The following is a 25,417-nucleotide window of genomic DNA, read 5'->3' on the forward strand; positions in this document are numbered from 1 at the left end:
TCTCTCTCTCTCTCAACTATGTTTTCCTTAGAATAACCGCCATAGTTGTATTGTCATTGAAGGCTTTGTGTTTGTCTAATGTTCTGCAGCCGTTGATGGTGGATACACTCCCAAACCCTTTCAGTGAGGAAATCAAAGGAATTGCGGCCGTTTCAGGGATTCCTCTCGGTAAGAAATAAAACAAAATCCCTATAAATGTTTCTAAAATTGTTCCATTGACCTTTGCCCTATTTAAATCGTCTGTCTTCCTTTTTATAATCTAGGTGAGGTCGTCCTGTTCAACATCTTCTATGAGGTGTTCACTGTGTGCACATCAATTGTTGCAGAAGACGATAAGGGTGGGTCATTGTCCACAATCAGATTGATTAATTGACTTTAAAATCACGGTACATCAATACTGAAATGCTTTTGTTGCTTTGCACTCTTACAGGTAACCTGTACCATGGTAGAAATCTGGATTTTGGATTATTTATGGGGTAAGAAATTACCCCCAAAATCACAATTTTTAAGCTTGATAGTCTTGACTCGGATTCGGCTCAATAACATCTCGTGAATTGTGCTTCTTCACAGCTGGGATGTGAAAAACAAGTCGTGGATCATTAGTGAGAAGCTGAAGCCTCTGGTGGTCAACCTCGACTTCAAGAGAAATAACCAGACTCTCTTCAAGTCTACAAACTTTGCTGGATATGTTGGCATGCTGACTGGCATCAAGCCTGTAAGTCAACGTGACTCAATCAGCATTAAACATTGTTAACATCCATTAAAGTTGTTGATACTTCTTGCACAGCTGTGGATGTAAGACTTTTCCTCTTTCTCCTAGAACATATTCTCTCTGACTATGAATGAGCGCTTCAGCCTTGATGGAGGATACATTGGTGAGTGAAGAACAGTTTTGCTTAGACCCATTTGTACTTCCATTAAACACGAGGTCTCTTTCTTTTGTGACGACTTGTCTGGCGTCTGTTCACGTGCAGGAATCCTGGAGTGGATCTTGGGGAAGAGAGATGGGATGTGGATGAGCTTCCTCACTCGCTCCGTTCTAGAAAATGCAAACAGGTATTCTTTCCTCTTTTTGATATTTAAAGGTACATCGTGGAGTTTTTGGCCATTAGTGTTGATGGAGAGTCATGATTCTAAGAGCTCGGTCCCTGTTTCATTTGTATCTTGTGGTCGAGCTCAACACATGCACAGTGTTGATGTGACTCATATCTGTGTGCTGTAATCAAAGCTCCACAGGGCAGCTTTTTAGCATCTGAAAAATCTAATGTCATCCGTTTCAAGACGCATTTATTTGGATTGTACATGTTTAACGACAAGGCTTTACATAAGAAATAAAACAATATTGAGACCATACACACAAGACAATATAAAAGATATAGTGTGTATATAAAAGGGATTTAAAAAGGGTAGAAGAATCGGGAGACTACAGTTCAATATATGAATGCATTGTCCGTAATTTAGTGATTAAAAGGCAGCGGCAGTTTACAGCTATGATTTTTTTTTTTTTTTTTCTGGATTCAGATTTGTGATTCATAAAACATGAATGCTGCGTCTCTCGGTCAAGCGAACATGTCTCTGTACCAACAATGAGTGTGATCCCGTTCTCACCAGCTACGAGGAAGCCAAAACCCTGCTGGCTCGCACCAAGCTGCTGGCTCCGGCTTACTTCATCCTCGGAGGAAACCAGACAGGCCAGGGCTGCATCATCACCAGGTCCAGACTGCTCAGTATTGATGTCTTGGAGTAAGTACTGGAGCTTATTCTGTGCTTCTATGGCATTTTAGATTAGATTCGCCTTTATTGTCTCACTTAGGAGTAGCAGCACAGAGTTCTCCATTTGTAAACATAGACAATTTAAAATTCAATAACGCACACAGATCCATATACCCAGAACCCAAAATATTGCACACATGCCTAAAATGAAGATGTTGCACATTCTGCCAATGACAGCCAAAACATTAAATAATGAATTCAATGCAATACAGTATGTTTGCGGTCCGTGGCTTAGTTTTTACATTGTTAATCATATGTTCATCGTATGTTTGGATAAAAATAACTGATATATCACGCAGTCCTGAGCAAATCAAAAACACTCTAACCTACAAAATTCCAATGATTTTATTTGGAGTTGTAGCTGACGTGCCCCTTTGTGTGGAACTGCCTAATGTTTGCTGCTAGCGTCGCAATGACTCGGCTTTTCTCGTGTGGTTTTCTTGTGAAACATCGCTTGCTGAGCTAAGAACTGGTGACCGCTTTGGTTTCAGGTCAACTGATTAAATTCTTATTTCACAAGTTGTTTGCTTAGTGTAGCAACATGTCGCATGATGTTTTTTTCTATATTTGATTCCTGTATCTCAGGATGGACCTGAAGATGGGCCGGTGGTATGTCCTGGAGACCAACTACGATCACTGGAAGGAGCCTTTTTTCCTGGATGATCGCAGAACTTCTGCCATAAAGTGCATCAACCAGACCACACAGACGGTGAGTACTGATGACAGATGTGGAAGAAGTATTCAGAGCTTTTACTCTTAAAAAGTAAATGCAACAATACCACAACGTAGAAGTACTCTGTTACAAGTAAAAATAGTGAACTGGTATTAGCATCACAATATACTTAAAGTACCGAAAGTAAAAGTACTCATTATGCAAAACGGGGCTTTTAAGAACAATAAATATTGACTGACACCCACTTCCTGGACAGAACTGGACAGATTTCTCTCTGGTTTAGAGGATGTGACTGTTTTCAGATGTAGTTGTAGCTCAGTCACGTGATAAACAGGAATGTAACTTGTCACAAATTGTACTTCAGACCTAAACTCAAAGTGGTAAGACGCCTTTGATGTTCTTTTCTTTTAGAACATCTCACTGAAGACCATGTATGATATCCTTTCAACCAAGCCAGTGCTAAACAAGGTGAGTCTTTTAATGTCCGCTTGTATATATTCATCATACAGTATGTGTTCAGTGTAAGTAAGTTTTTCTTGCTGTGTTTTTCAAAGTTGACTACATACACAACACTGATGCAAGTGTCTGAGGGAAAACTGGAGTCGTATATCCGCGACTGCCCAAACCCCTGCATGCCCTGGTAACGGCCCAACTGCTGAACCCTGATCAGTTTGTAAATGCCTACCTGCACGGAGACGCAGTGATGGGGACGAGCTTTGCTGATCATGGAACAGAAGTGAGGTTGTTCCTCTTTAACTGTTTGCACAGCTACCAAATCACCTGAACCAAAGTTTGTTTTTCAGTCAAATCAAGAATACTTTGATGCTTCGATGTGAATACTAAATCATGCTTTTGTCTTGCATGAGGGAAACTGACACAAGTGAATGGAACTTGTAAATTCCCTGTTATTTTTACTGTAATCATGTATGTGTTGAGTCCAGCAGTGGATCTCAACATGGGCAAAGGAACCACTGAGATGAATGCTTGTGTGTATTTAAATTAATGCAAAATATTGTTCGATTTGTTACTTCTAAAAATCTTCCCACACTCACCATGTTGTGCCTCCACACTGTGGCCCTGCTTTAGATTTCTTAGTCTTTTTTTTTTTTAATCCGGGTTGCAGGTCAAAATGTCAAGACCGGTTACATAATTTACAGGAAGTGTCTCACCACATGACCTCTTAACACACTGATACTGACTAATCTGCCTCATAGCGGACCACTCCCCATTTTAGATTAATAAAAAATATTCTCAAATTAAAGGTTCTACTCGTGTTTTCTGATTCTGACTTTTTTATATATACATTACTTCTTTTTTGACAGTGACTCTTTGACATAGTGTACTGTGACTTTGTGACATAATAGAATTGGCTTTTTTTTTTTTTTTTTTGCTTGACCAGTTCTCTGAAGCTGTAGGCAAGTCACTATGACCTATTTGACATCATGTACTGTAGCTTTTATCATCACTTTTTGACATGAGTTTTTGGTCATACTATGCCTTTTTAACTTGGTATACCATCATTTTGACACTTTGCGATGACCTACTATATATATATATTTTTTTTTTTTTTTTTGGGGACATACTATACCATGGCTTTCTTATGGCATACTACTTTTTTAGCTGCAATAATATGACTTTCATACTATACCTGGACTTGACTTTTTTGTCACCATTTCAAAATACTATACTTTGACAATTCTCAATGCAGTTTCAACATGCTGTAACTTTTTTCGCTAATGTTTTTGATGTACTGACTTTTTTTAAAACATGCAATGAATTTGTAACTTTTTTTGACATACTATGACTTTTTAATGTCCTTTTTCAACACTTATGATTTAAAAAAAAAATACTATACTATGATTTCATGACCTTTTGACATGCCATACTTGTACTTCATACAACATTGTACAATTAATCTTTCGACACTACTATGACTTTTATGACTGTCTTAACATACTATTCTATAACTTTTGACATACTTTGCTCGGCTTATTTAAAGACTAACATAGCATACTATGATTTACCACTTTTTTCCACATACTATATAGCTTTTTTTAATGACTTTTTTTGACGTGCAATAGAATTACTATTTGACTTTTTTTACAACCTTTTTGGTATTTAATAACTTTTCTACAATGGTACTTTACTGACTTTCTTGGACACACTGACTACTTGTGATGTTTTTCTCATACTATAGGTTTTTTTTTGACTTTGAAATACTATACATTTTTAAAAATGTATCAACTTACTACACTATGACTTCTTTGTGATGTAGAGCAAAGCATATCTGCAATTGTCAATTGACTAATCAGATCTATTTTCTAAGTATTGTGCAGTAGTGTAAACCACAGTGATAACATTTTAACAGTAGGTCTGATATTAAGCTGCTGAAGAAAGGCATAACACTACAGCGTTGGCAAGGCCTAAATGGTTAATACATGTAAACACTGAAGTACAAAACGTGCCAACACACACCACGATGTTTTTAAAGTTCAAGCATTTTATTATTTAAAACTTATTACTGTCGTCAACATTTTAATTACATGAAAATCAATGGAGACTAAACATTAACAGAACAGTATATAAAGATGTGTCTGAAGGGATAAAAGTGAAATCTGAGCTTGGAGCTCTGATATAATGGAAAAAGTGTTCAAGCTGGAGAAACCATTAGCTAAGTCAGTCAGTCTACACTGAACTTCCATCCTACTGGAACCTCCATAGAACTAGGAATGGAGTGCAGTGTAGACGAGCTGTGTAACAATAAGGCCAAGACAAATAAAACAAGAATAATAAAATCACAACTCATGTTAAACTGATCCCAGAACCAAGAAGGAGACTAAGGTGAATCTGACCGAGAGTTTCAGGACTATAAAGACTCAGACAGCGGCTTGACTGTCATTAATCAGCAGCATAAAGACAAGCCCTCCCCAGATTACACATTAATCACATTAAACATTCAGGAATAAAATGAGCCTTTGCTCCTTTAAACTAGCAGATAAAGAATCAACAATCATACATCCAGAGCAGATTGAGGGTGTAATCATAGTGTTGCTAAAAACAGTAGATTTTGAGACATTGGTATAAATCTTTACACACTCTGGGCACCAACAGTGTCTGAGAAGAAACAAAGGAAAAAACACAAATTACTCTAAAAGCAATGGACTATTAGTTAAGGTACAGCAGATAATTCCTGTATAGATGTACACATGATAACAAGACACAGTGTCTTAGCTTTTGCAGGCTATTTGGCAACTACACAAACAAAGCCGTCCTCCATACCTGGTTCCTTCAGTGCCTGTGCATTTCCCACCAGCCCAGTCAGCGATTCAGTGTTCCCATTGAGGATCGCTACAGACAGCCTGTTATTCTGCTGCTCCTCCACTATTCTCATCTGGAGTTCCTCCTAATGCCACAGCACAGAGGATATCATTAGATCAGATGTTATTTATAGTTTATAGAAAGTGTTATACACACGCGTTTCATTTGTTCGCTGTTACGCACCTCACACATGACTGTCAGCTGCAATGGCAAATCTTCCACCTTCACAAAGTCTTCTTCATCAGATTTCTGACTGGTGTTACCTGAACCCATCTCCTGCATCAATAACATTGATAGAATCAGTACACAGCCACAATGAATAGAAATGTTTGTAGTGTGATACTATTGAGTAATAGTGCCGTCATTCCACAGACTAAATGGGTAAAACTTGACGATTGAAGATGTTTAGTTTAATCAGAATTGTGCTCCGCATATGTATCCAGCCTTGAACTTACATCTACATTGATCATGACGGGAGAGTCTGTGTCAGGGCTGCTCGTGGTGTTTGGCTCCTTGAGGACATCCTGATCATGAGACACTTCATGGGAGCTTCCTTCTGAGGCAGCAGCGGCCCCAACGTCTCTGTCCTCTTCAGGACTCTGGCACTCCGCCATGTCAGGGTCCTCTACTGCGGAGTCCACAGCGACAACCGACTTGTTGATTCCTAAAATCAACAATAAAAAGAAGACAACGTTAATGTGATTAGATTTTTTAAAAAAATACAAGATTTCTATCAGACAAAAGCCAGTTTAAATTCCCAGTGAAAATATGAAGGAGGGCCTCACCAGCATCATCATCATCATAACCTGAGCTCCTCTGTTTGGTCTCCTGGGTTTCGCTGTGTGTCGTCCCCTGAAGCGCGAAACAATTTGACGCGTCAGACTGAGAACAGTATGTGAAAAAATACAAGTAATGGTTGTTTATTAAATAATATCTGTGCGGCACAAGTAACACTGACCTCCTGCTCCACCTGTCCATCAGCAGAAGCCTGCAAGGATGTTTGGACATCAACAGGTCCAGCTTCAAACTCCTCCATTTCCTCCTCATCATTCTCATCCTCTCCACTGCCGTAGTTTGTCAGGGCCTGCGTCTCTGCTTTAGACAGACCTGAGAGAAAGACGACACACGAGAATGACACGTACAATGCATGCATGTGTGTATATATACATGAAATTGCATTTAGGCAGAAAAACATTAAAGCATGAATGTTTTACTAATTTCCTGCAGAACTGTTTTACTACACTACTATTATTACATCCTGACTCACTGACAGTGATGGATTACCACATAACCAGAAGGCATGAGTTGACTTTGTTATGGCATTTAGAAGTGAGTGGGAGTCAATTAGCCTACGCTAGTGTTGGCACAACTAATGTGGCAATGTTGTCCAGGCATATACACAACACATACAAAATGTCAGATTTAATGTGAAAGAGAGAGGGGAGGGGGGGGGGGGGGGGGTTGGGGGAATAAATTAATAAATAATCTCAGATTATATTGCATTTTGGCTTTCTTTTGGGGGGTAAATGATACCAAGGGGCCCTTTTAAATATTTTCACTCACTGATTGACAGAGGGATTCCCTGTCCACCCTCTTCATCCTCATCCTCCTCTTCCACCTCTGAAGCTTCACTGCTCCTCCTGCTGTTCTTCCTCTCTGTTTGCAGGTAAAGCTCCTGCAGGGTGGTACCTTCCTGCTCAGCCTCATCTTGGTCCTGGAAGAACAAGAGGGACATTATTGTATCAGATTACTGGTGATCTTACGTGGTATTGACACTTTCATTATCGGTGTTAAAACGACTGACCTTGTCTTCATCTGTGTAGGCTGGAGAAGTTGATTTATCAACACCAGCGTCTGAATTTTCCTAATTATAAACATAAAGGGTTGAATTAGTCTCAATCAAACAAACTTCTGTGCTACATTGTTAATTCATACCACCAAAAAACAACTTACCCTGAGGCCGTGCTTTGCTCTACTGGGTTGCTCAGTCCTCTTCTTATATTTGTGTTTGGCTGCCAGGGCAATGCTGCGGCTGTCGTCAAAATACTGCATGAACCGATACAAGGCGAGTTCATTTAAGAGGATGTCTGAGATCTCCACCAGAAGATCCTCCCCACAGTCCTTCAGAGTACGGCCCACAAATTGACTCAGAGAGTCCTGGAGCAAGACAAGAGAGTGAGAATATCAGAAAGGCTGTTCTTCATTTCATAATGCTTAAACTTGTGTCACCGGCAACTGAATAAACTGCTGTCGTCACCGTCATACCTGCAGAATGCCTCCCAGCTGTCTGTGTAGAAAGCGTACAAACTCCTTGTCTTCATCATTCAGTTGGGTGTGAGTAAGGACCATGCGCCGCACAGATGTCAACAGCTGGATGGAGCACACCTCATCTATGTTCTCCTAGTGAAAGAAAACATGAACATTACAGAGTGTTTTAACTCTTGAAACACAGTGGTGTACCCAGTGCTGATGACATTCAATCTGAGCCTTAAAACCTTTGCTGACTAATGATTAACAAGCACCCTTTTAAATTTAGTAGTTCAGTTCAAGTACAGGATATTCATGAATGTTCATTTCCAACACATTCACTGTGTTGTCCTACCTTCAGGAAAGGAATGACTTCTGTAATGATGGCTTTGATCCGACGGTCTAACTGCTGGTTGTCGTTCTGATGACAGTGCACATCAGCTGCACCTCCTGCACACAGACAGATGCACATAATTGTATTCAAAGAATTCTGCAAAAATTAAACAGCAACGTGAAAGACAGTGACTGTGTCACTGGATTGGTTTCAGCTATACAGTTTTACAAGCTTCAGTCCCAAATAGTTTCTACATGCACACAGTAACTGTACCCAGGTCATCGCTAGCAAACGGTTCCAGGTTGGAGGAGGTTGACATGGTGCTGTCATTGCCCACAGATTCGGCATCATCCCTCTTCTTCATCATATCCTGTGTGAGCCTCAGGTTTTTCTCCACAACTTCCTGGAAAAAAAAAAAAGAAAAAAAAAAGAAAAAAAAAGGGTAAAGATCCTGTTTAGAGACAGCCTCTGTATATATCAGACATTTCCTAAACCAAAAGTTTTTTTTACCCCCAATTGTTTGGATTATAGAAGAATCGATAATTCCTCACAGATCCACGTTAAAATCAGCCGAATGTCCATCTAACATTTCCAGCATATAGTATTAACATCAATGGTGGCTACTCTTGTCAGTCTCCTAACTTGCAGAATTAGAAATTTCATCCATCATTCTTGAACAAAGGCATTATTTAGACAGAAAAAAAAGGCCTGGCATCCAATTAGTGTAACTCTGGGGACCTTGGACCAGAACAAAGAACACATGTCTGATCTGGCAAAAGAGACATGGAGAGATGATGGTCATTTTTTTAATTTTTTTACAGACTGGTTTCTGAAGTCTTGCTGCCAAATTAAATTCAAAGACAATGAAGATGGTGAGAGGGGAAATTAAAAACAGAGAATAAAGAAAGACATGGATGGATGAAAGGGGACAAGGCGGGGGAAGGATGAAAGGGGACAAGGCTGAGAGAGAGAAACTAATGAAAGATGTAGTGAAATGTAGAAGAGGAAGCAAGTAAAAGTGATTTAAAAATAGGTTTGGGAGAAATACTTCAGTACTGGTAGATACCTCACTATGGAGTGACACAGAAATGAAGATATAAGAGAACAAACATTAGAAACGTGTGAGAATGCCCCACTGGGAAGCAATAATGTGTCTCTTACTGCATCACTGGTTGCCAAACTCTCACTGGGTGTGAGCTCAGACTGAGAGCCTGCAGCCCACACCACAGGACCAAGAAGGGGCAACTGGTCCTCGGCTGCACTCTTCTCTGACAGGTGTCTGGTCACTATATCCTGGAAGAAACACAGGGAGATACCATTGTAAGTTCTCAGGGGGACATTGTGTGTGTGTGTGTGTGTGTATGTATATATATATATTTACAGCTCAGATTATAGGAGATGTGGAACTTTGGCTGATTCAAAATCTGATTGATTTACACAAACAATGAAATTATAAAGTACATCACATACACACTCAATACACTCACACAAAATGAAAGTAGAATGAAAGAGGAAACTCATTTATCATGATTTCTCCAACTCTTCTGATCTCTTATTTATCGGTTTCTGGACCTCTGGACCCAAACTCGCTCAAATATCAAGTCTCAAACGGTTTAAAATGGTCAAGACAGCCCTAATTATGTCTGAGAATAGTTTGAGAGATAAATCTGTATCCATACATGCTACATACAACGGCTACATGTGTCTGTACGTACCTGTAGGGAATACAGTGCCCTTTGCCGCAAGTAGTCCGTGTTGAGCAATTGCAGCTCATGGAAGAGCTCAATGAGAAAGTGGGGGCGGGACTCGTTCTGGGATATTAAAGTAGCCACCTCAGAGTAGATGGTCTCCCTCAGTGCCTCGAACAGTGAGAAGTCGCTGCTTGCATCTACAGGTTCAAGATATGCCAGCGTGAGATTTGAGTGGATACTTGCATAACCTCATTAATTAGTTAAAAAAAAAAAAAATAAATAGTCTAGCCTCAAACTTAGAAGCTTTGGTTTAGGTTAAGCCAAAAACAGAACATACATGGGATGTTTAGGCGACATAATAACCACATGATGCTTTGGGTTGCATTGTGAGTTTACCTGGTGCTTCTGTGCATGCAATTCTGTTAGAGAGGAAGGGTGTTCTCCAAGCATAGGCTGCGAGTGAGATAAATTAAAGTGACACAAAGTAAATTAACCCAAAATTAAAATGAAACACGAGGTCATGACAAATGTGCAAAAAAATAGTAAAGGACAAAAGGACTGATGTAAAATAAGCCTGATGCAGACAATAAATGTAAATAAAGAAAAAGCAAAAACACAGACAAAAGAGGGTGGAAGTGTGTGCATAAGTGTCACTACAAGCAGCTTGACCCGCACCAGAAGAGAAGTCGTTTGGTTTGTTTCCAGGCTTAGTTTTGCTGTGAAGTTTCTCTCGAGTTAGCTTGTCCAGCAGACTCTTATTCTCATCCTTCTGATGGGACAGGGCTGCCCTCTTCTGGACAAAGTCTGCAGTGCTGCCAACACTGTCACTCTCATGGCCTGCAAAAAATACATGAAAAACACTGATGAGATTTTCCTCATTAAGTCTTTGTCAGCAAATAAAACAGAAGATTCAGCTCAATTTTGATACCATCACTGTTCTTGTTGTGTCCTCTACTCCTCCTGCGACGACTCTTGGAACTGGGCATCTTGCTTCGTGAGGCCAGGTTGGCTTGTGCAGAGGCCTTGCGCCCGGCCTTAAAAGTCTTCGTGATGGTGGTGGGATCAACAGGATCCGGCATGCTGCTGAAGCTTTCCTGTGATGCCCTGTCGAATTCTTGAGGTCTGGGGTGGCGGCCGGCATAGGAGGAGGGAGACTCTTGGGGTTCGGCTTTGGATCGGTGATGCTGGACGGTGTTGTTTGCGTAGGAGGTTTTAAGCCAGCCAGACGGTCTAAAGGGGTCACACGGAAAATAAATATATGAACAATAAGGTCTACATGAATAGATATAAATTACCTCTCAGGCAGAAATGATGGACGTACCCTCTATCTGTGGTGGTGTTAAGAGGAGAGCGCTGCAGTGGAGGAGGGAAACTCATGTAGTCTGTTTTAATTGAGGTGTTGGGGTCTAACGGCTGCTTTGGGTGGTCAGGGGTCGCCTGACTTGCTGCACCCAGAGGGAACTCGCCCATAGTAGCCGGGAAGAGTGGATATAAATTAAAGCCTGCAGAGTGAAAAAAAAGAAGAAAAAAAAAAAAATGAATTTGCAAATGTGGAAGAGCTAATAGTCCAAAGAATCAATTAAATCATGACAACAGGACGTTTGGCCTTTCATTTCTACCCAAGTGAATCACTTCACAAATCTATAACTAACTTCAAATTAAAATGTACTACCTGAAGAAGATTACTCCTACCAGTATTGAGAACATAAACAATGTTCAGACAGTGTACAGTAAAAAAAAAAAAAAACATTTCTTGAATATTCTGATTTTCTTTTATTGCAAAGAGGCATCGCTAAGATTTTCATAAATGCAATGACCTAAAAATCTTTAGTTGGTCTAAAATAATCACTGTAAACCTTTTGAGCCTCATGTAGATGATTTAGCTTGCTGTTGCTTCTAATGCACACAATTCAAGACATGTTTAGTGTGAGGATTAAGAATTTGAATCTCAAGAGGTAGAAAATATCCATGTCATACTAGGAGGGAACGGGGCTAAGGCAGCCGTTGACATGTTGTTGGTTGAAGGATGCAGGGTGGAGGAGAAGGGGAGGAAGACACCAGGGGAGGCTGAGGTGCCGGAGCTGGACTCCTGGGATGAGCCATGCTTCTGTGTCTGCCAACCGGCTGTGGAAGAGGAAGCCTGCTGTTGCTGCTGTTGCTGGCGAAGGAGGTCATTAAGGACCTGCTTTAGTCTGAAGGAAAAGTATGACAGGATATAGAAAATATTTAAAAAATGAACCATTTGATAGAAATCAAGAGGTGTACTGTTGTATACTTTTTTTTTCACCTTTGTACGTTGTTTTGCTGCCAAGCCAGCTGGGTGTAACACTGGTTGAGCTGGTGCATGACCAGGTGGACCTGTGGTGATGACAGGTTGTTGGGTAACAAACTGTACTGACCTGTCAGCAGGGTTTGCAACATATAAGAGAGTGTCTGTGGAAGGAGGTGAGAGAATTTGTTTTTGTTTGAAATAACGGTTTCATTATTAAAAAAAAAAGACAAAGTAAAAAACAAAACACCTAAACAAAGCTATGAGTCTTAGTTATAGTGGAATTGTCAATGAAGTCACTGTTCTCTTGCAGTGCAAGCTTGTGTCGATTGTTAAGGTCAGTGCCGGTGTATGTGTGTGTATTTGTCCTGTCCACAAACCTGCTGGTCCTGCAGGAGTGTCTGACACATGCTGGTGCTGAAGTCCAGCTGTCTCTGCAGCTGGCTGACCTGTTCTTGCCACTGACCCGAGCCCTCGGCGAAGGAGAGCTCAGAGGCCCAGCGCAGGTTCTCTTGTCGCCGTGTAGCTCCATGCTGGCTCGTTGCGGACTGGTTCAAAGTTCTGGACTGCTGCTGCTGCTGGTGCTGTTTGGCCTGAGTCTTATTATGAAGAGATGGATTCCCACTACCTTCACCCGAGAAGGCTGGTGGAGGCTTCAGGTTGCTAAAAACACAAAAATTAAGCGTGAACATCATTTTAAAAGACAGATGATAGATATCAGTGCAATAGAATTCCTTCTGCTTCCACTTCTTCTGACCTTCCTTGATTCTTCCTGTTACTGTAGGAGCACTGGTTCCTACTGGATGAGTATATGTGGATGTCGTCATCAGAGCTGCTTTCTACACGTTCATCATGCTCCTCTTCCCCCTCTGCACCCATCTCGGAGTGATCTTCATCATCATCGTTATCTTCATCATCATCATCATCAAGTTGGCAGGGAGTGGAACCCCAGGTAGCCATTGTCCTGAAGACACATTGGCAAATTGGTACAAATTGTGTATTGTATGGGGCCATCAGTTTTAATCCCTACTCCAGCTAAAAAAATAAATAACAACAGCTCTTACAACATGTTTTAGCAAAGCATAAGAGCTCATGTTGTACAATGTGGCTGCTGTGGGGGTCTCTGCTGTTCATCTGAAAGGATCTCCTGTTACACTGAATATGTTTAGAACTAGAAGTGTCACAATTTCTATTCTAAATGGAAAAAAATATCAAAATAAGCTTTCCATTTCAACCTTCGAAGTCAAAAGCAGGATCTGCGATACTCCCTGTATTTCTTTTCCTCCTTCCCCTGCCTACTTAAGTGTGTCTGATGAGAGAAAAAACGTATTTTACAGTAGCCTGCCCTACAGCTGCGCTTTTCGAGACACTGTGGCAGGGACATAAAACCAATGACCTGTTGATCCTTGCAAATGGCACAGCTGTCAGTGCTGACAATCCAATTGTGACCTTAAAGTCAAATTAAATTGCGGATTTGGAGAATCGTGGCACCTCTAAAGACAGCTAAGCTAGTCGACTTCTATCTTGGACTTGGTGAGACGGGCCCCTAGAGCAGCATGTCTCCTACCTTTCATCCCTACTGACAGGCTGTGAGGCTGTAGCAAGGCCTTCCGAGTCGTCCATCCGCCTAGGAGAGTCACTGAGACCACTACGCCTCTGGTGTTCAGCCATCAGGGACTCTAGGTGCTTTCTGCGCTGTCGCAGTTCTTCCCGCAAGATCTGGTGCCGACGCATCTCAGACCACAGCTGCTGACAATACAAGACCAGAGGAGAACAGTTAACGGTAATCTGTACGGTTCGGAATGTACACATCTCATTGTGACATTTGAAGAGTTGTAGCCGTGTGTGTGTGTGTGTGTGTGTGTAAGGTTGAGTCTGTTACCTCATTGTCAGTGACTGAAGGAGAAGCTGCTTCTGGAGCAGTGGGTTTTAACACGGCCGAGTTAGTTTGGGGTCCAGAGGAGGAGGAAGCCGGGACAGTGGCCGGAGAGGAAACTGAAACTGGAACCTTCCTCAGCAAGCCGTGCTGACTCACTGTGCTGGACACAGAGGACTAGAAAAGAGAACGCAAAAAGTAAAGACTGTATAGTTTCTAAATAGAATATGCAACCCTTTAAAAAGGTGCCAGATTATTAGGTATACCTAGCTAAATGTAATCCAGTCTAATACAGCAGCCGTATTATAAACCCTATATTCATGTAGTTTTTGTTGAAACTGTTTTTATTTTAACTCTTTATTCAACTTTAAGGTAATTTTATGGTGTTCTTTAGGAAGAGGTGTTTGTATTATTTATTCCACACCTTATTTGATCTAAATAGGGTGGACAAAATATTGAACACTTTTTCTAAACATTTTTAAATCTGATTTCAATTCTACCTACTGAATCCGCTTCATAGCAAAACCGGAGTGTGTGTGTGTGTGTAACATACCTGAAGGTCAGGGCAAGCCCACTGCAGATCCTGAATCTTGCCTTGGATTTCAGTGAGCCTCTGGCGCTCCTCATGGAGCTGCTTAAGCTCCTGCTTCTGCTGACGCAGCTTCTCCTCATACAGCTTCTTCCTGCATCCAGAATAGTTAGGATGCAATGAAAATGAATATAATTAATAATAATAATGTTTCAGGACAACTGTACAGGCCGTCAACAGTCTTTTCAAACATTGTACTGTACCTGGCCTTGCTGGAGAGTGTGAGTATTCGAGGACTCGGTTTAGATCCGTCCTTGAACGCACCAACCACAGTAGCTCTGGTATTATTTGGCTGTTGGTGTAAAGCTTCATCCTCATTAGCTGTTGTGCCATCAGTGTCGTCACTCTGGACACAGACAGAAACACACACTTTACACCGTGTTCAGCTTAAGACGAGTGAGACATCACATTCTAAAGTACAAAAACAAGGTGGTGGACACCACCTCAGGAAAAAACCTTTTACTGCCGTTTAAGAACAACAGTCGTACATTTTCCTTGTAGTCAAAGGCTCATGATTTGTTTTAAGAGTTTTCTATTCCCATAAAAAAGGTGAAAAACAACAAGATCCAACATGTCATGTTTCATGAAGAAACATTTAAGCATCAGTTACTACCAATAGGAGTTGACAAAGTCAGACATTTCTTCAAATGCTTTGCCCGATAGACAGAATTGTCAACTTGTTTCATCTTAACAGAACTAACCTACTATTTCAGGTCCTATTAAATGTATGATGTAAATCTATTTGTTAATCAAGGGGGTTATATCAAATGCAGAAGTGAGGCCATTGAGTGAAGGATTCAGAGATGTCGGGGTAGTTCTCCCATATAGACCCGGCGTCTATTGTTGGAGGATTTGTGTAAATGTTTTAGATTCCCTGTAAGGGTTGAAGATTCACAAAGTACTGTAAAGAAGCGGTAGTCAGAACTGAACGCTACGGTTATGAACACAGATGAGGAAGGCTCGAGAAAAGTAGAGAAGAGGGAAACTGATAAGCCTACAAAACGGCCACAGAAAAGAAACTGTGATAGAATCTCAAAGCAGTATAACAGAGGTAAATAAGACATCAAAGCAGAGTGCTGTTCGTTACTTCTCCTTTAATTGTGTCAATCAAAGAGTACCTCCAGTCTTGCTGTGGAATCTTTACTATTGTTCTGTCGTCTGCCTCACCTGAACCATGGCCACCAGCTCCTGAAGCTGCCGGAGTTTCTGCTTCGCTGTGTGCCGATGAACCTTCTGGGCAAAACCGCCATTGTTTCCCAGACTGCTTCTTTGACTAGATCCCGACGCTTCACTGTCTGCAGCCACAGCCTGTGCCCCTTCATCATTATCTAGGTCGTCTTCATCCTCATCCTCATCCTTCACCTGATTATAGGGGGTGTCCCTATTGTACTGGCACTCTAAATGAGAGCAAAGATGAAATCAAACATCATTTAAAAGTGGGTGTCTCTCCCTCCTTAAACATTACATTAACACAGAACTTCACAGCACTCTCACATCAAAGACACATTACCGAACAAATGTACGTGAATATCTTGTTTTGAATTTTATCTCAGGTGTCCGAAATGCATGCAGTTTTTTTTTTTTTAAATCAGTTTGAAAAGCATGTTTATCAATAATAATGAGAATACACTATTCCACAGTATGAAACAACATATCTCTGCACTGTTGTGCCTCTGTCAATACAAGCATGAAAGAAGGGACAGTTGGAAATCATCAAATGGAGGGATGACTGCAAGCTGCCGGCAAATGCAATGCAGTTATATTCAGTTATATTTATGCCATCACATCTTTATGCCACCCATTAACCTTTTTAGTAAAAAAAAAAAAAAAGGTGTAAATAATCAGCTGTAACATGGATGTGTGTACGCGTGTGCATGAGTGTACCTATGGCCGAGGGGATGTTGAGGCTGCGGAGGTTGGCTGCAGACCGGTTGTTGATCTCACACTCCGTGTTGAGTCTTCCATCACGGTTGTTGGTGGCACTGCTCCTGACACTGCGCGGGTTGATCAGGCTGTTCAAGTCTGTCCAGTTCCCACTGCGCTGTGGGTTTCTAAAGACATAAAGTGCAGTTACTGTTATAGACACGTCACAATGCCGGTAGCAGAATTGCACACACTGTGACCTAATGCTCATCGTACTTTAACTTGAGCCCAACAACCACCAATCCTCCCATTGGCGGTGTTTAAGTACAATGTAACAATTTCAACACAGGTAACCCTGTGAATAATGTAGGACTACAACTGACAATCATTTTAATTATCAATTAATCTAGCAATTAATTTATTAATCATTTTGTTTAAAAAAGAAAAATCACAATGTCCTAGAGCCCAAGCAGATGATATCAAAAGTCTTGTTTTCTCTAACCAATTAATATAATGTAAGAAGAGGAAACGCAGCAAATCATAACATTCCACATTTGACTTTTTGCTTGAAAACTAATTTAAACAATTAATTGATTATCAAAATAGCCGCTGATTTTTTTCTTTTTTCTTTCTTTAATCTTCTTCTGTGGTATTGTTTTTTAACCCCAATTGTTAAATTGACTAATTGTTGGAGCTTTAGTATTATGATTAATCGCTCAATTAAAGTCCAATCGGTCCTTTATTTATGGAGAAAATAAGTATCTATTTATCTAAAGACTCGGTGAAAGAGAAGTTAAAGAGTCTTTAGCTTCTGTACGGTGATCCATTTCACAGTGAAATGGAATATTTAAGTGGTGTACGGTTTAAATGAAATGCTTTGCATTTGATAAAACATTTGAAACCGTTTTGCAGAAGGTAAAGAACAATTTTTTGGCATTTAAGAAGAGATAAATGAACAATTAACATACGGACACACACCGTGTGTTAGAAACACACCTGATGTTTGTAACAGGCTGCCGGTTCTCCTGCTCAGAGTCAAACATAGCCTCAAACATAGAACCATCCTCCGTCTCATCTTCCTCCTCCTCTTCCTCTTCCTCATCATCCTCTTCCTTCACATTCTCATTGACTGCATCCACCATCATATCAGAGGTCTGCTCGTAGTACTGAACCAGTTCCCGCAGCTCATTCAAACGCTTGTGGACCTCCTTCAGCTTCCTGTAGGGAGTAGAAAAGAACAACCAATGTGCAAATTAAATGTAAACGTATACTAGGCTAAATAATTAAAACGGTTATGCAACATGGCAAAACAATGTCTTCACAATTCCCTCCTCGACTTAATTTCCAAGTACAGAGACACCTACATAAAAGCCCCCGTATCAACAGAGTCTAAACACCACTTTAGCAAAGGATGAAACTTGTGAGCACAAGGACAGGCAGTAGGTTCTGTCACTACACCATCCCCACTCTATAAAACACCCTGGTGCTGATATCTGAGCTGCCTCTTCAGAGATGCGTGTCTTTGTGCGTACCTGAGCTTGTCTGTGGAATTGGAGCTGTTCTGGTGTTGCGTCCGGGAAGGATGAAAGGGAGTGGAAGCTGAGGCCCCATTGAAGCAGAGAGCAGATGGACATTCTGAAGATCCTCCCACACTCAGACTGCACTGGGTTGACAAGCCACGACCTGAGGGGAACCACATACAGTCCATCATTTTATAGTGGGAAAAAGCCACAGAATTATGAGGAAAAAAAGCTTCAGAGATACTCTTACATGAGTTGTTGTTAAGTGTCTGGTCTCTGAGGGAATGCAGCTCCTGCAGGATCTTGTCCATGGTTTGCTTTTTGTCTTGGAGCTCTTGGAGCTTAGTGAGTTTGGCACTGGTGGCGGCTGTTGCCCCAGTGTCTAGACCAGTGTGGGGACCAGATGCAGAGTGGAGGAGAGGCCTGTGCTGAGGTGGACCAACAGCATGGGGAGCCCTAGACCAGCACACTTCTCTTGAGAGGGAAAGGCTCTCAGCCTGGCGACGGTTGTCTGGCACTGCTTTAGTCTACAAGGCATAAATAACAGAACATTTGAGCAATAACTGTGTGATGAAACAGTTAAAAACACATTTATTGATGAAATAACAAAGTTGACATGGCTTGTCAAACCAACATTACAGATTATGTCCAACAAATTTCATAAAATAATGATCTCCACATGCTGACATTAATCATTATTATTACTACTCATTAAAAAATATATGGTATTAGTCAGAAGACAGTTGTAGATGACGTAATGATGTTATTTAAGTAGGTCTGCTGTACCTGAGAATCATGTAGCTGGTTGTGGAACCGCTGGATCAAATCGTTCAACTCATCATTGAGTTCTGATGTGATGCTCAGGCCTGAAACACTGCCTGTGGTTTCTGTGACAACTAACGACAACAAAATGTCAAATGAATTCAACATATATTTGTTTATGTGTTGTTTGTTTATTTTGTTTAATCATAAAAATGTGACTTCAAACAATGGAAACTGTCAACATACGTCTATTTTTAAAAATGGTATATAAATATGCCTTCCAAAATTAAATTGGTTCTTGCAGTTACATTCTAATTACAAGGTTTCCAGCTGAGTTGCCATTGATGCATCTCTGTCTGGAAGAAAAGTAATATATGCACTACTTTTTCTTCTGGAAACACAAAACAACTATAGGTCTGCATTTGATTGTGAATGGGCCTGTGGCTGTGTTAGTGTGCATCTAACCAGTGTCTTCAATCACAGCAAGTGCGTGTTCTGCACTGTCCTGCATGGCCATTAGTGCTTCCTGTCTACCCTGCAGGGCCCGGAGCTGCTCCTGCTGCTCCAGCATCTTCTTCAGCAGCTCGTGCTGCTTACGCAGATTCTCCAGCTCCTCCTTCTGGTCAGCTCGCACTGTTTCTGGCCTACCGCCCTACAAAAGTCACATCCACAAAAGCCTTGCAAACACCGACTTCACCAAGACACAACAACGGTGCTGCGCGTCTCATTTTCATGTCTGGATTTAAAAGACAAAATACAATCACCTCCCACTAATTATAATGGCTACGTGCAACGTAACAGAGACCTGCTTCCACCAAATGTACACACCGTTGCATTTGAGGCATCTGAGGAACGAACCTCAATGTTAAGAGAAGTGCTCTCAGCCAGTGAACCAGAGCCCACTGCAGAGTCCAGGGTCCCCACATCGTCCTCGTCATCCTCCCGCGTCTAGAGAGAGAGAGTGGAAGGAACAGCAAGAGACGGTTACTTTTCAAATCACTGAAAAATAAAAAGTACAATCTTTTGTCCAACAATTGTTTGGCATTGTTAAGGTAAGCTACTTAGTAATTGATAATAATTCAACATGCCATATGTTTCCCAAAATGCTCCATAGAGAATGCCTGCATGTTCAAGCTGATTAAATGTCTGGGAATATGGAAAACTAAAAACCTGCATTGAATTTAACCATCTGCAAAACAAAAAATATTGTTTCTGGCAAATATTACTATATAGTTAGTTAGTTCAAAGTGATATCAAACACAAAACAAAGCCACCCTGCACTAGAAGGTAGCATGCTACTGAATGTCCTAATGTTACCATCATGAGACTTGACGGTTGGCCACAGAGAAAGAGAGCCATTAAAAATATATGAGTGACAAGCGGCCAGGATAACAACACAAAGAGGTTCCATTTCACCCGCATACTAACAAACAAGCTTTCCACCAAAAGACAACTTTTTTTTTTACTAAAAATGTCTGACAGCATGAGAAAAGCAAAAGGACAAGATTCATTTTGAAAATGATAATGAGGAAACAAATGACAAACTAACCAGCATTTTCTGCAGGAACCGTAGATAGGACCTTTCCTGCTCCTTGAGGTGGTCGATGAGATGTGAGAGACGCTCCACGTTGGCCGGCACATCGTTCTTCTCCACCAGGTCATCCCGCATGGAGCTGGCCTTACTGATGTACTCCCGGATCTGTACCAGTTTGCTCACCACCTGACACCGTGCAGAGAGAGGAGGGTGGTGTATGGGTGTGGGTTTCAGAAGAGTAGATAAAAAGAAGAAGTAAAGAAAGGTGAGCGAGCATGTGCAGCAACGCCTCAGATTGGGCTGAATAAGGGCAGAAGGGGGTTGGGCACAGAACTCACTGGGCACCAGTGGTGGCTTATTTATAAATTGCCCTAAATACAGCCTGGTTTCGGCTGCACTAGCTCTCCCTCACTTTCATCCTAGTTCTGGTTTCACAGAGTAGCCTGGAGCGCAGTGACACAAAGACACGAGCAAGTGTACATGTGAAAAGGGACTCATTTAAATTAAATGTGAAATAATGTCTTTCGAACGGCAGTACACTTAATTCTTCAATACCTGATTTTTCTGGCCACTTGGGGGCAGTGGAAGTTGTTAACACAATGTCATCACCTATCAATTTAATATAGCAAACTTGTTAACAAATAGTGCCATATTCACACCACCAATGGTTACGTAGCAACATTATCATTCAATACTCACTCTCCCTTTTAGCACCGTGTTTGGTTTCTACATACAATGATCTGTCTCTTTAGCTGTTAAGCTCAACTGCTAATCGCTAATTGTGTCTTTCTGCTGTTTGGTGCTAAGCAGACAGTGTACAGCTGTTTAGAGCTTTTTCCCTGAAAATATCTCGTCTGAGATTGAACCAAAACTTGAACGAAAAGTTATGGACAGTACAAGAAAACAATGAGCTGAGACTCACTAAGCCAAAAGAGGAGCAGCAGAATCAGGTGACAATCATTTGTAGGCGCATCACTACTAGCAACCCCTTTCACATTGTCAGCGTTTTTAAGTGTCATTTGATACACTGTTACAGCAAAAACATCAATTATAGCCTCTTTAACTAAAATACTTAAATGCTGCACATCTCCAGACCCCATGAAAAAAAAAAAATATATATATATATATATATATATATATATATATATATATAAAAAATTTGACCATACACTTGGTTTAGTTTCTTAGAAACTGAAGTGAACATTGGTGTAGCGCTGAAAGGTGGAGAGACATTTATGGTACCCAGAGGAGAAATCCTAACAACGTTAGTGATCATGGGACTTTTCCTCTGGTAAAATATCTCAGCATCTACTTGATGGATTGGCACCAAATTGTGTACACATAAGTGTGTGTTTATACCACTCACTCCTTAGACTACAAGGTATCAAGTGGCAGTTAGACGAGAGCTGACCAAAACCTTGGCAACATCAAAACAAAACGTTACCTGGCTGCTGTCTATTCTGGGTTCTCCTCTGTCATAGGCTCTGTGCGGTAGGGGTCCTCTCTCAGTGCCACCACGGCTGGGCCTCGGAGTCTCCTTGGTAGGAACCACAGGGGTGAACATATCCCTGCGTCCTGGGCTCTGCTTCTTAGTTTCCTTGCTGATAGCTGGTGTGGCTGGGGCAGAGGAGGAAGGAGGCAGCAGCTCCTTGCTTTTGTTAGTGTTTACATGCAGAGGTAGGAAGTTGAAGGACTTCTTGTTCTCTCCAGCTAACTGCCGCTGGTTGTTGGCAGCTGTGGCGCGCCCCTGGGAGTCACTGCCAATGCTCCTCTGAGTGAGAAAAGAATGTACAAGTCAGGCAAATCACCACTCAAGCCTCCGGGTATTGTCTTTTAAAATATCATATACTGTTTATACTGTAGGTGTTGTTAATTAATAGTTTACATCATTCTTTTCTGTCAAAAAGTAGAAACAGTACATTGATACAGAATCCTCTCTGACTTAAACTTTGTCCACCTTGGAAGAGTTTCACAACGATCTACATGTTACTGCTCCGCCATTCTACTCCACAACTAAACTACCTTATACCAAACTATGAAAAATATTCTGCAATCACTTCTTCTACTGCCTGCCAGTGCATCACGTGCATTGGTATTTTATCACTGAATAAGTGATGCGACTACGAGTTTGTCAAACCATCAGCTCATTGTGAGATCTATGTCCACAGACTAAGTTACTGCCCACATATTTATTTATTTATCTACCAGTATGTCACACAATGCCACTTTCTGTCAAAAACTCTGCCCTCGTATGCCTGGGATGTGAATTAACAACAACATATTGACCACACTGAGCAGAAACAATTCATGATGGTACAGCAGCTTCTCACCTCATCCAAGTCTTTGAAATTGATTCTCTGACGCAGCTTGTCCAGCTCGGTCTGGTCGGGGACGGACATCTGGGTGGTGTATTTGATGTGGGGGAAGGAGTGAGGAGTGCGTGCTCTCCTGCGACCGGCCCCAGGGGTGGACTCTGGCGAAATATCATTAGTCAGGCGGATCTCCACCACTGCAGCCGCCAGCTTCTTCTTGTTCTTTTCTGAAGATCGTTTGGCTTTCTTCTGCTGAACACCCCAGTCCTGAAATGATTATGATACATGTTTACATTAATAGGGGCCGATGCATATGGTCTATAAGATACAGTACAACATGATGAATCTTCTTCTATGAGGTTCTAATGAGCCCTCACCAGATTGTTGAGTCTATCCTCCAGACTTCCATTGGTTACAGTCCAGTTGTGCAGCTCCTCTGCACCGTCATCAGAAGGAGTGCCTCCAGTAGCCATGACACCCACTTAGTTACAGCTTGCTGGAATTCACAAAACATGCAACACCAGTCACAATTTTGAGCGCAAATCACTGTCAAAATGAGATCCAATTAACCAATTAAATGTAGTTATACAATGGTGACTTGGACCGTCCACTTAGTGTCAAAAAGAAAAAAAAAGGTAAAAGTTTTTCAAGCAGAAGAGCAGTGATATTAGTCGCGAGCTAGGGGACGCCCCTTGCGCTTTAATTTAAGCAGAGATATTCTGCGCGGAGTGATGTGAACGCGCTCGTCGAAGTAATGTACGTGCGCGGCTGTTTGATTTGCACGCGCAGGAAGTCTACACACACGCGCGCAGATCTCATTTGCGCTCTCGGATTTTGGCAGTGATTTGCCTTCATACACAATACAGAACAAAAAGCAAGTTATACAAGTCTACATTAAAAACATTATACGAAAAGGAAACAAAGGAGACACTGATCACCAAACAGGGCAACAAGCACGTTACACACACTTAACATAAATTAATAGAACAAAAAAAAAAAGGTAATTTCAGAAAAATACGGAAAAAATAAAGTAACGTTAGCATTAGGTTGACGTTAACTACCGCTAACTAACTAACTTAGTTAACATAAAGGTAGTGCCTAAAAACGACGACAAACTTGACATTTAATTGTAATTAACCGTATGAAATTGGTTATTTAGCCAACAGTAGTTCACTTAACGTTAGCTCGTTAACGTAAACTATTAGTAACTACGCATTACTCATCATACGTTACATATTGATATGACTGTAATGATAACGCAGACAGGTTTTATGAACTATAAGCATCTAATTCGTCATGTCTTACCAACAGCCGTAAACTTGAACGTTAACTACCGTTAACTCTCCGATCACGACCAGCATGAAAACATCAGTACGTTGACGGTATAACTACTGGCGATCTCGTGCCCTCTCCGTTACCGTTAGTTGCCGTTGGTGGGTTTTACGTTGACGATATAACTACTGGCTATCTCGTGCCCACTCCGTTACCGTTAGTTGCCGTTGGTGGGTTTTATGTGTGTGGCCCGCTCGGATTCCCGGGGAAAAACAATGAGCGAGTTAGCGCGAGCTTGAGTTAGCGCGAGCTCCTCTGTCACTGCTCCCCGAAGGGACACGAGCTAATGTTAGCTTAATGGGCAGAAAGTGCAGCGATCGCCAATGTAGCTTTAAGGGTTAGCTTAACAAACGTTGCGTAGCTCCCTAGTAGCTACTTGTTTTATGGAGAAACTTTACTAGCTCAACATTGGTGACCTAATTATGTCCTACAATCGCCATGGCAACACGCAATACCCCCCGATGTGCACCAGCTAACCTGCTGGTTGACGTTGCTTCGATTTTCTTATCGATCGAACATCACAACTCTTTACGTTATGTTGTGTCGATCAACGATACCTTATGCTAATGAGCAGCGAAAGTTACAAAAAAAATACCTGAGGTAACGTTAGCTCGCTAATGCTAACAATACCTAGCTTGCGAACAGTTGCTCATCACAGAGCTAACTTTAAACGTCACGATAAAAGTTTAAGCAAACAAGCATCTCAGCATTAAATCTAAACTTCAGGCTCAGACTTACGTCAGTAATCTTACTACGCTAGGGTTTGAAAACTGTCGTGACTAACCAACATTGACATTAGCTAACGACGAACGCAGCAGGTTTTAATACTGGCTTCCATGTTATTTAAAACTGCACTTGCTAAGTTAGCTTACAATGTAAGATAGGGAACGATGGTATTACCATGCAGAGGGAAAGTGAAGGAAATGTCGTTCCTTAGCGGAAGCACTTCATATACTGCAGCTGAGGTTTTACAAATGCTCTCTGATTCTGGTGAAAGCCATTTGATAAATGATCACGTCTTGCAGGTCCCAAAACGCAGCAACTCATGGATGTGATCCTGGCCGATATAAACACTCCCATACAGCAGGGGGCAGTATACATGAGCTACGATATAAACACTCCCATACAACAGGGGGCAGTATTAAGCTATTAACACTGGCTAATATTCGACCAAAGGAATGTCTCTGCAGGAATAATAATAACAACTTTATTTATATAGTACCTTTAAAAACAGAGTTTACGAAGTGCTTTGAGAGACAAAGCAGCAAGAGCAAGGCAATAATAACAACAACAGAAAGGTCAGTGTGAGACAGTTGACACGATA

At 41.3% G+C, this 25,417-nt stretch overlaps 2 protein-coding genes across 5 annotated transcripts in view; one reads left to right on the forward strand and one right to left on the reverse strand.

The window, feature by feature from the left end:
• asah1b (N-acylsphingosine amidohydrolase (acid ceramidase) 1b) overlaps positions 1–3,707 on the forward strand; it is a 9,650-nt gene extending 5,943 nt beyond the window's left edge. Inside the window, exons 5-14 of the mRNA XM_031863119.1 lie at positions 90–168; positions 264–338; positions 431–476; positions 571–715; positions 821–875; positions 975–1,056; positions 1,612–1,743; positions 2,359–2,482; positions 2,858–2,914; positions 3,001–3,707. Coding sequence (XP_031718979.1) covers positions 90–168; positions 264–338; positions 431–476; positions 571–715; positions 821–875; positions 975–1,056; positions 1,612–1,743; positions 2,359–2,482; positions 2,858–2,914; positions 3,001–3,090 — 885 coding nt within the window. The 3' untranslated portion in view covers positions 3,091–3,707. The remainder of the gene's footprint in view (positions 1–89; positions 169–263; positions 339–430; positions 477–570; positions 716–820; positions 876–974; positions 1,057–1,611; positions 1,744–2,358; positions 2,483–2,857; positions 2,915–3,000) is intronic.
• A 1,219-nt stretch (positions 3,708–4,926) lies between these two features.
• Positions 4,927–25,173, reverse strand: pcm1 (pericentriolar material 1). Of its 4 annotated transcripts, none has more exons than XM_031863116.1 (39): positions 24,994–25,173; positions 23,139–23,257; positions 22,780–23,028; positions 21,894–22,220; positions 20,465–20,635; positions 19,744–19,863; positions 19,381–19,567; positions 18,940–19,049; positions 18,404–18,680; positions 18,166–18,316; positions 17,630–17,851; positions 16,655–16,821; positions 15,938–16,167; positions 14,974–15,116; positions 14,735–14,864; positions 14,188–14,358; positions 13,873–14,051; positions 13,063–13,269; positions 12,686–12,968; positions 12,324–12,469; positions 12,014–12,228; positions 11,358–11,538; positions 10,965–11,266; positions 10,712–10,873; positions 10,433–10,489; positions 10,061–10,233; positions 9,507–9,638; positions 8,619–8,748; positions 8,367–8,461; positions 8,030–8,164; positions 7,718–7,921; positions 7,569–7,628; positions 7,328–7,478; positions 6,723–6,871; positions 6,550–6,616; positions 6,220–6,428; positions 5,948–6,040; positions 5,726–5,849; positions 4,927–5,560 (listed from the first exon to the last, which is right to left on the reverse strand). In XM_031863116.1, exons 2-39 carry the CDS (start codon positions 23,232–23,234, stop codon positions 5,535–5,537), a joined length of 6,231 nt encoding a protein of 2,076 aa, XP_031718976.1. In that variant the 5' UTR covers positions 23,235–23,257; positions 24,994–25,173; the 3' UTR covers positions 4,927–5,534. The 4 variants fall into 4 exon arrangements, with proteins under 4 accessions (XP_031718976.1, XP_031718978.1, XP_031718975.1 ...); XM_031863118.1 differs by having other exon boundaries at positions 12,324–12,394; positions 13,873–14,054; XM_031863115.1 differs by having other exon boundaries at positions 13,873–14,054.
• Positions 25,174–25,417: the final 244 nt, after the last annotated feature.

The sequence above is a fragment of the Anarrhichthys ocellatus genome, unplaced genomic scaffold, assembly GCF_004355925.1.
Source record: "Anarrhichthys ocellatus isolate YVR2014 unplaced genomic scaffold, GSC_Weel_1.0 scaffold28, whole genome shotgun sequence".
In the NCBI taxonomy this organism is placed as follows: domain Eukaryota; kingdom Metazoa; phylum Chordata; class Actinopteri; order Perciformes; family Anarhichadidae; genus Anarrhichthys; species Anarrhichthys ocellatus.

Bases quoted from the DNA above. Each gene is read 5' to 3' on its own strand.
- pcm1 (XM_031863115.1), bottom strand. From the start codon at position 23,234: ATGGCTACTGGAGGCACTCCTTCTGATGACGGTGCAGAGGAGCTGCAC. The intron at 10,874-10,964 runs GTATCAAAATTG...TATTTTTTGCAG, and splicing joins ACACAACAAGAACAGTGATG to GCCATGAGAGTGACAGTGTT. The intron at 7,479-7,568 runs GTCAGTCGTTTT...TTGTTCTTCCAG, and splicing joins CCTACACAGATGAAGACAAG to GACCAAGATGAGGCTGAGCA.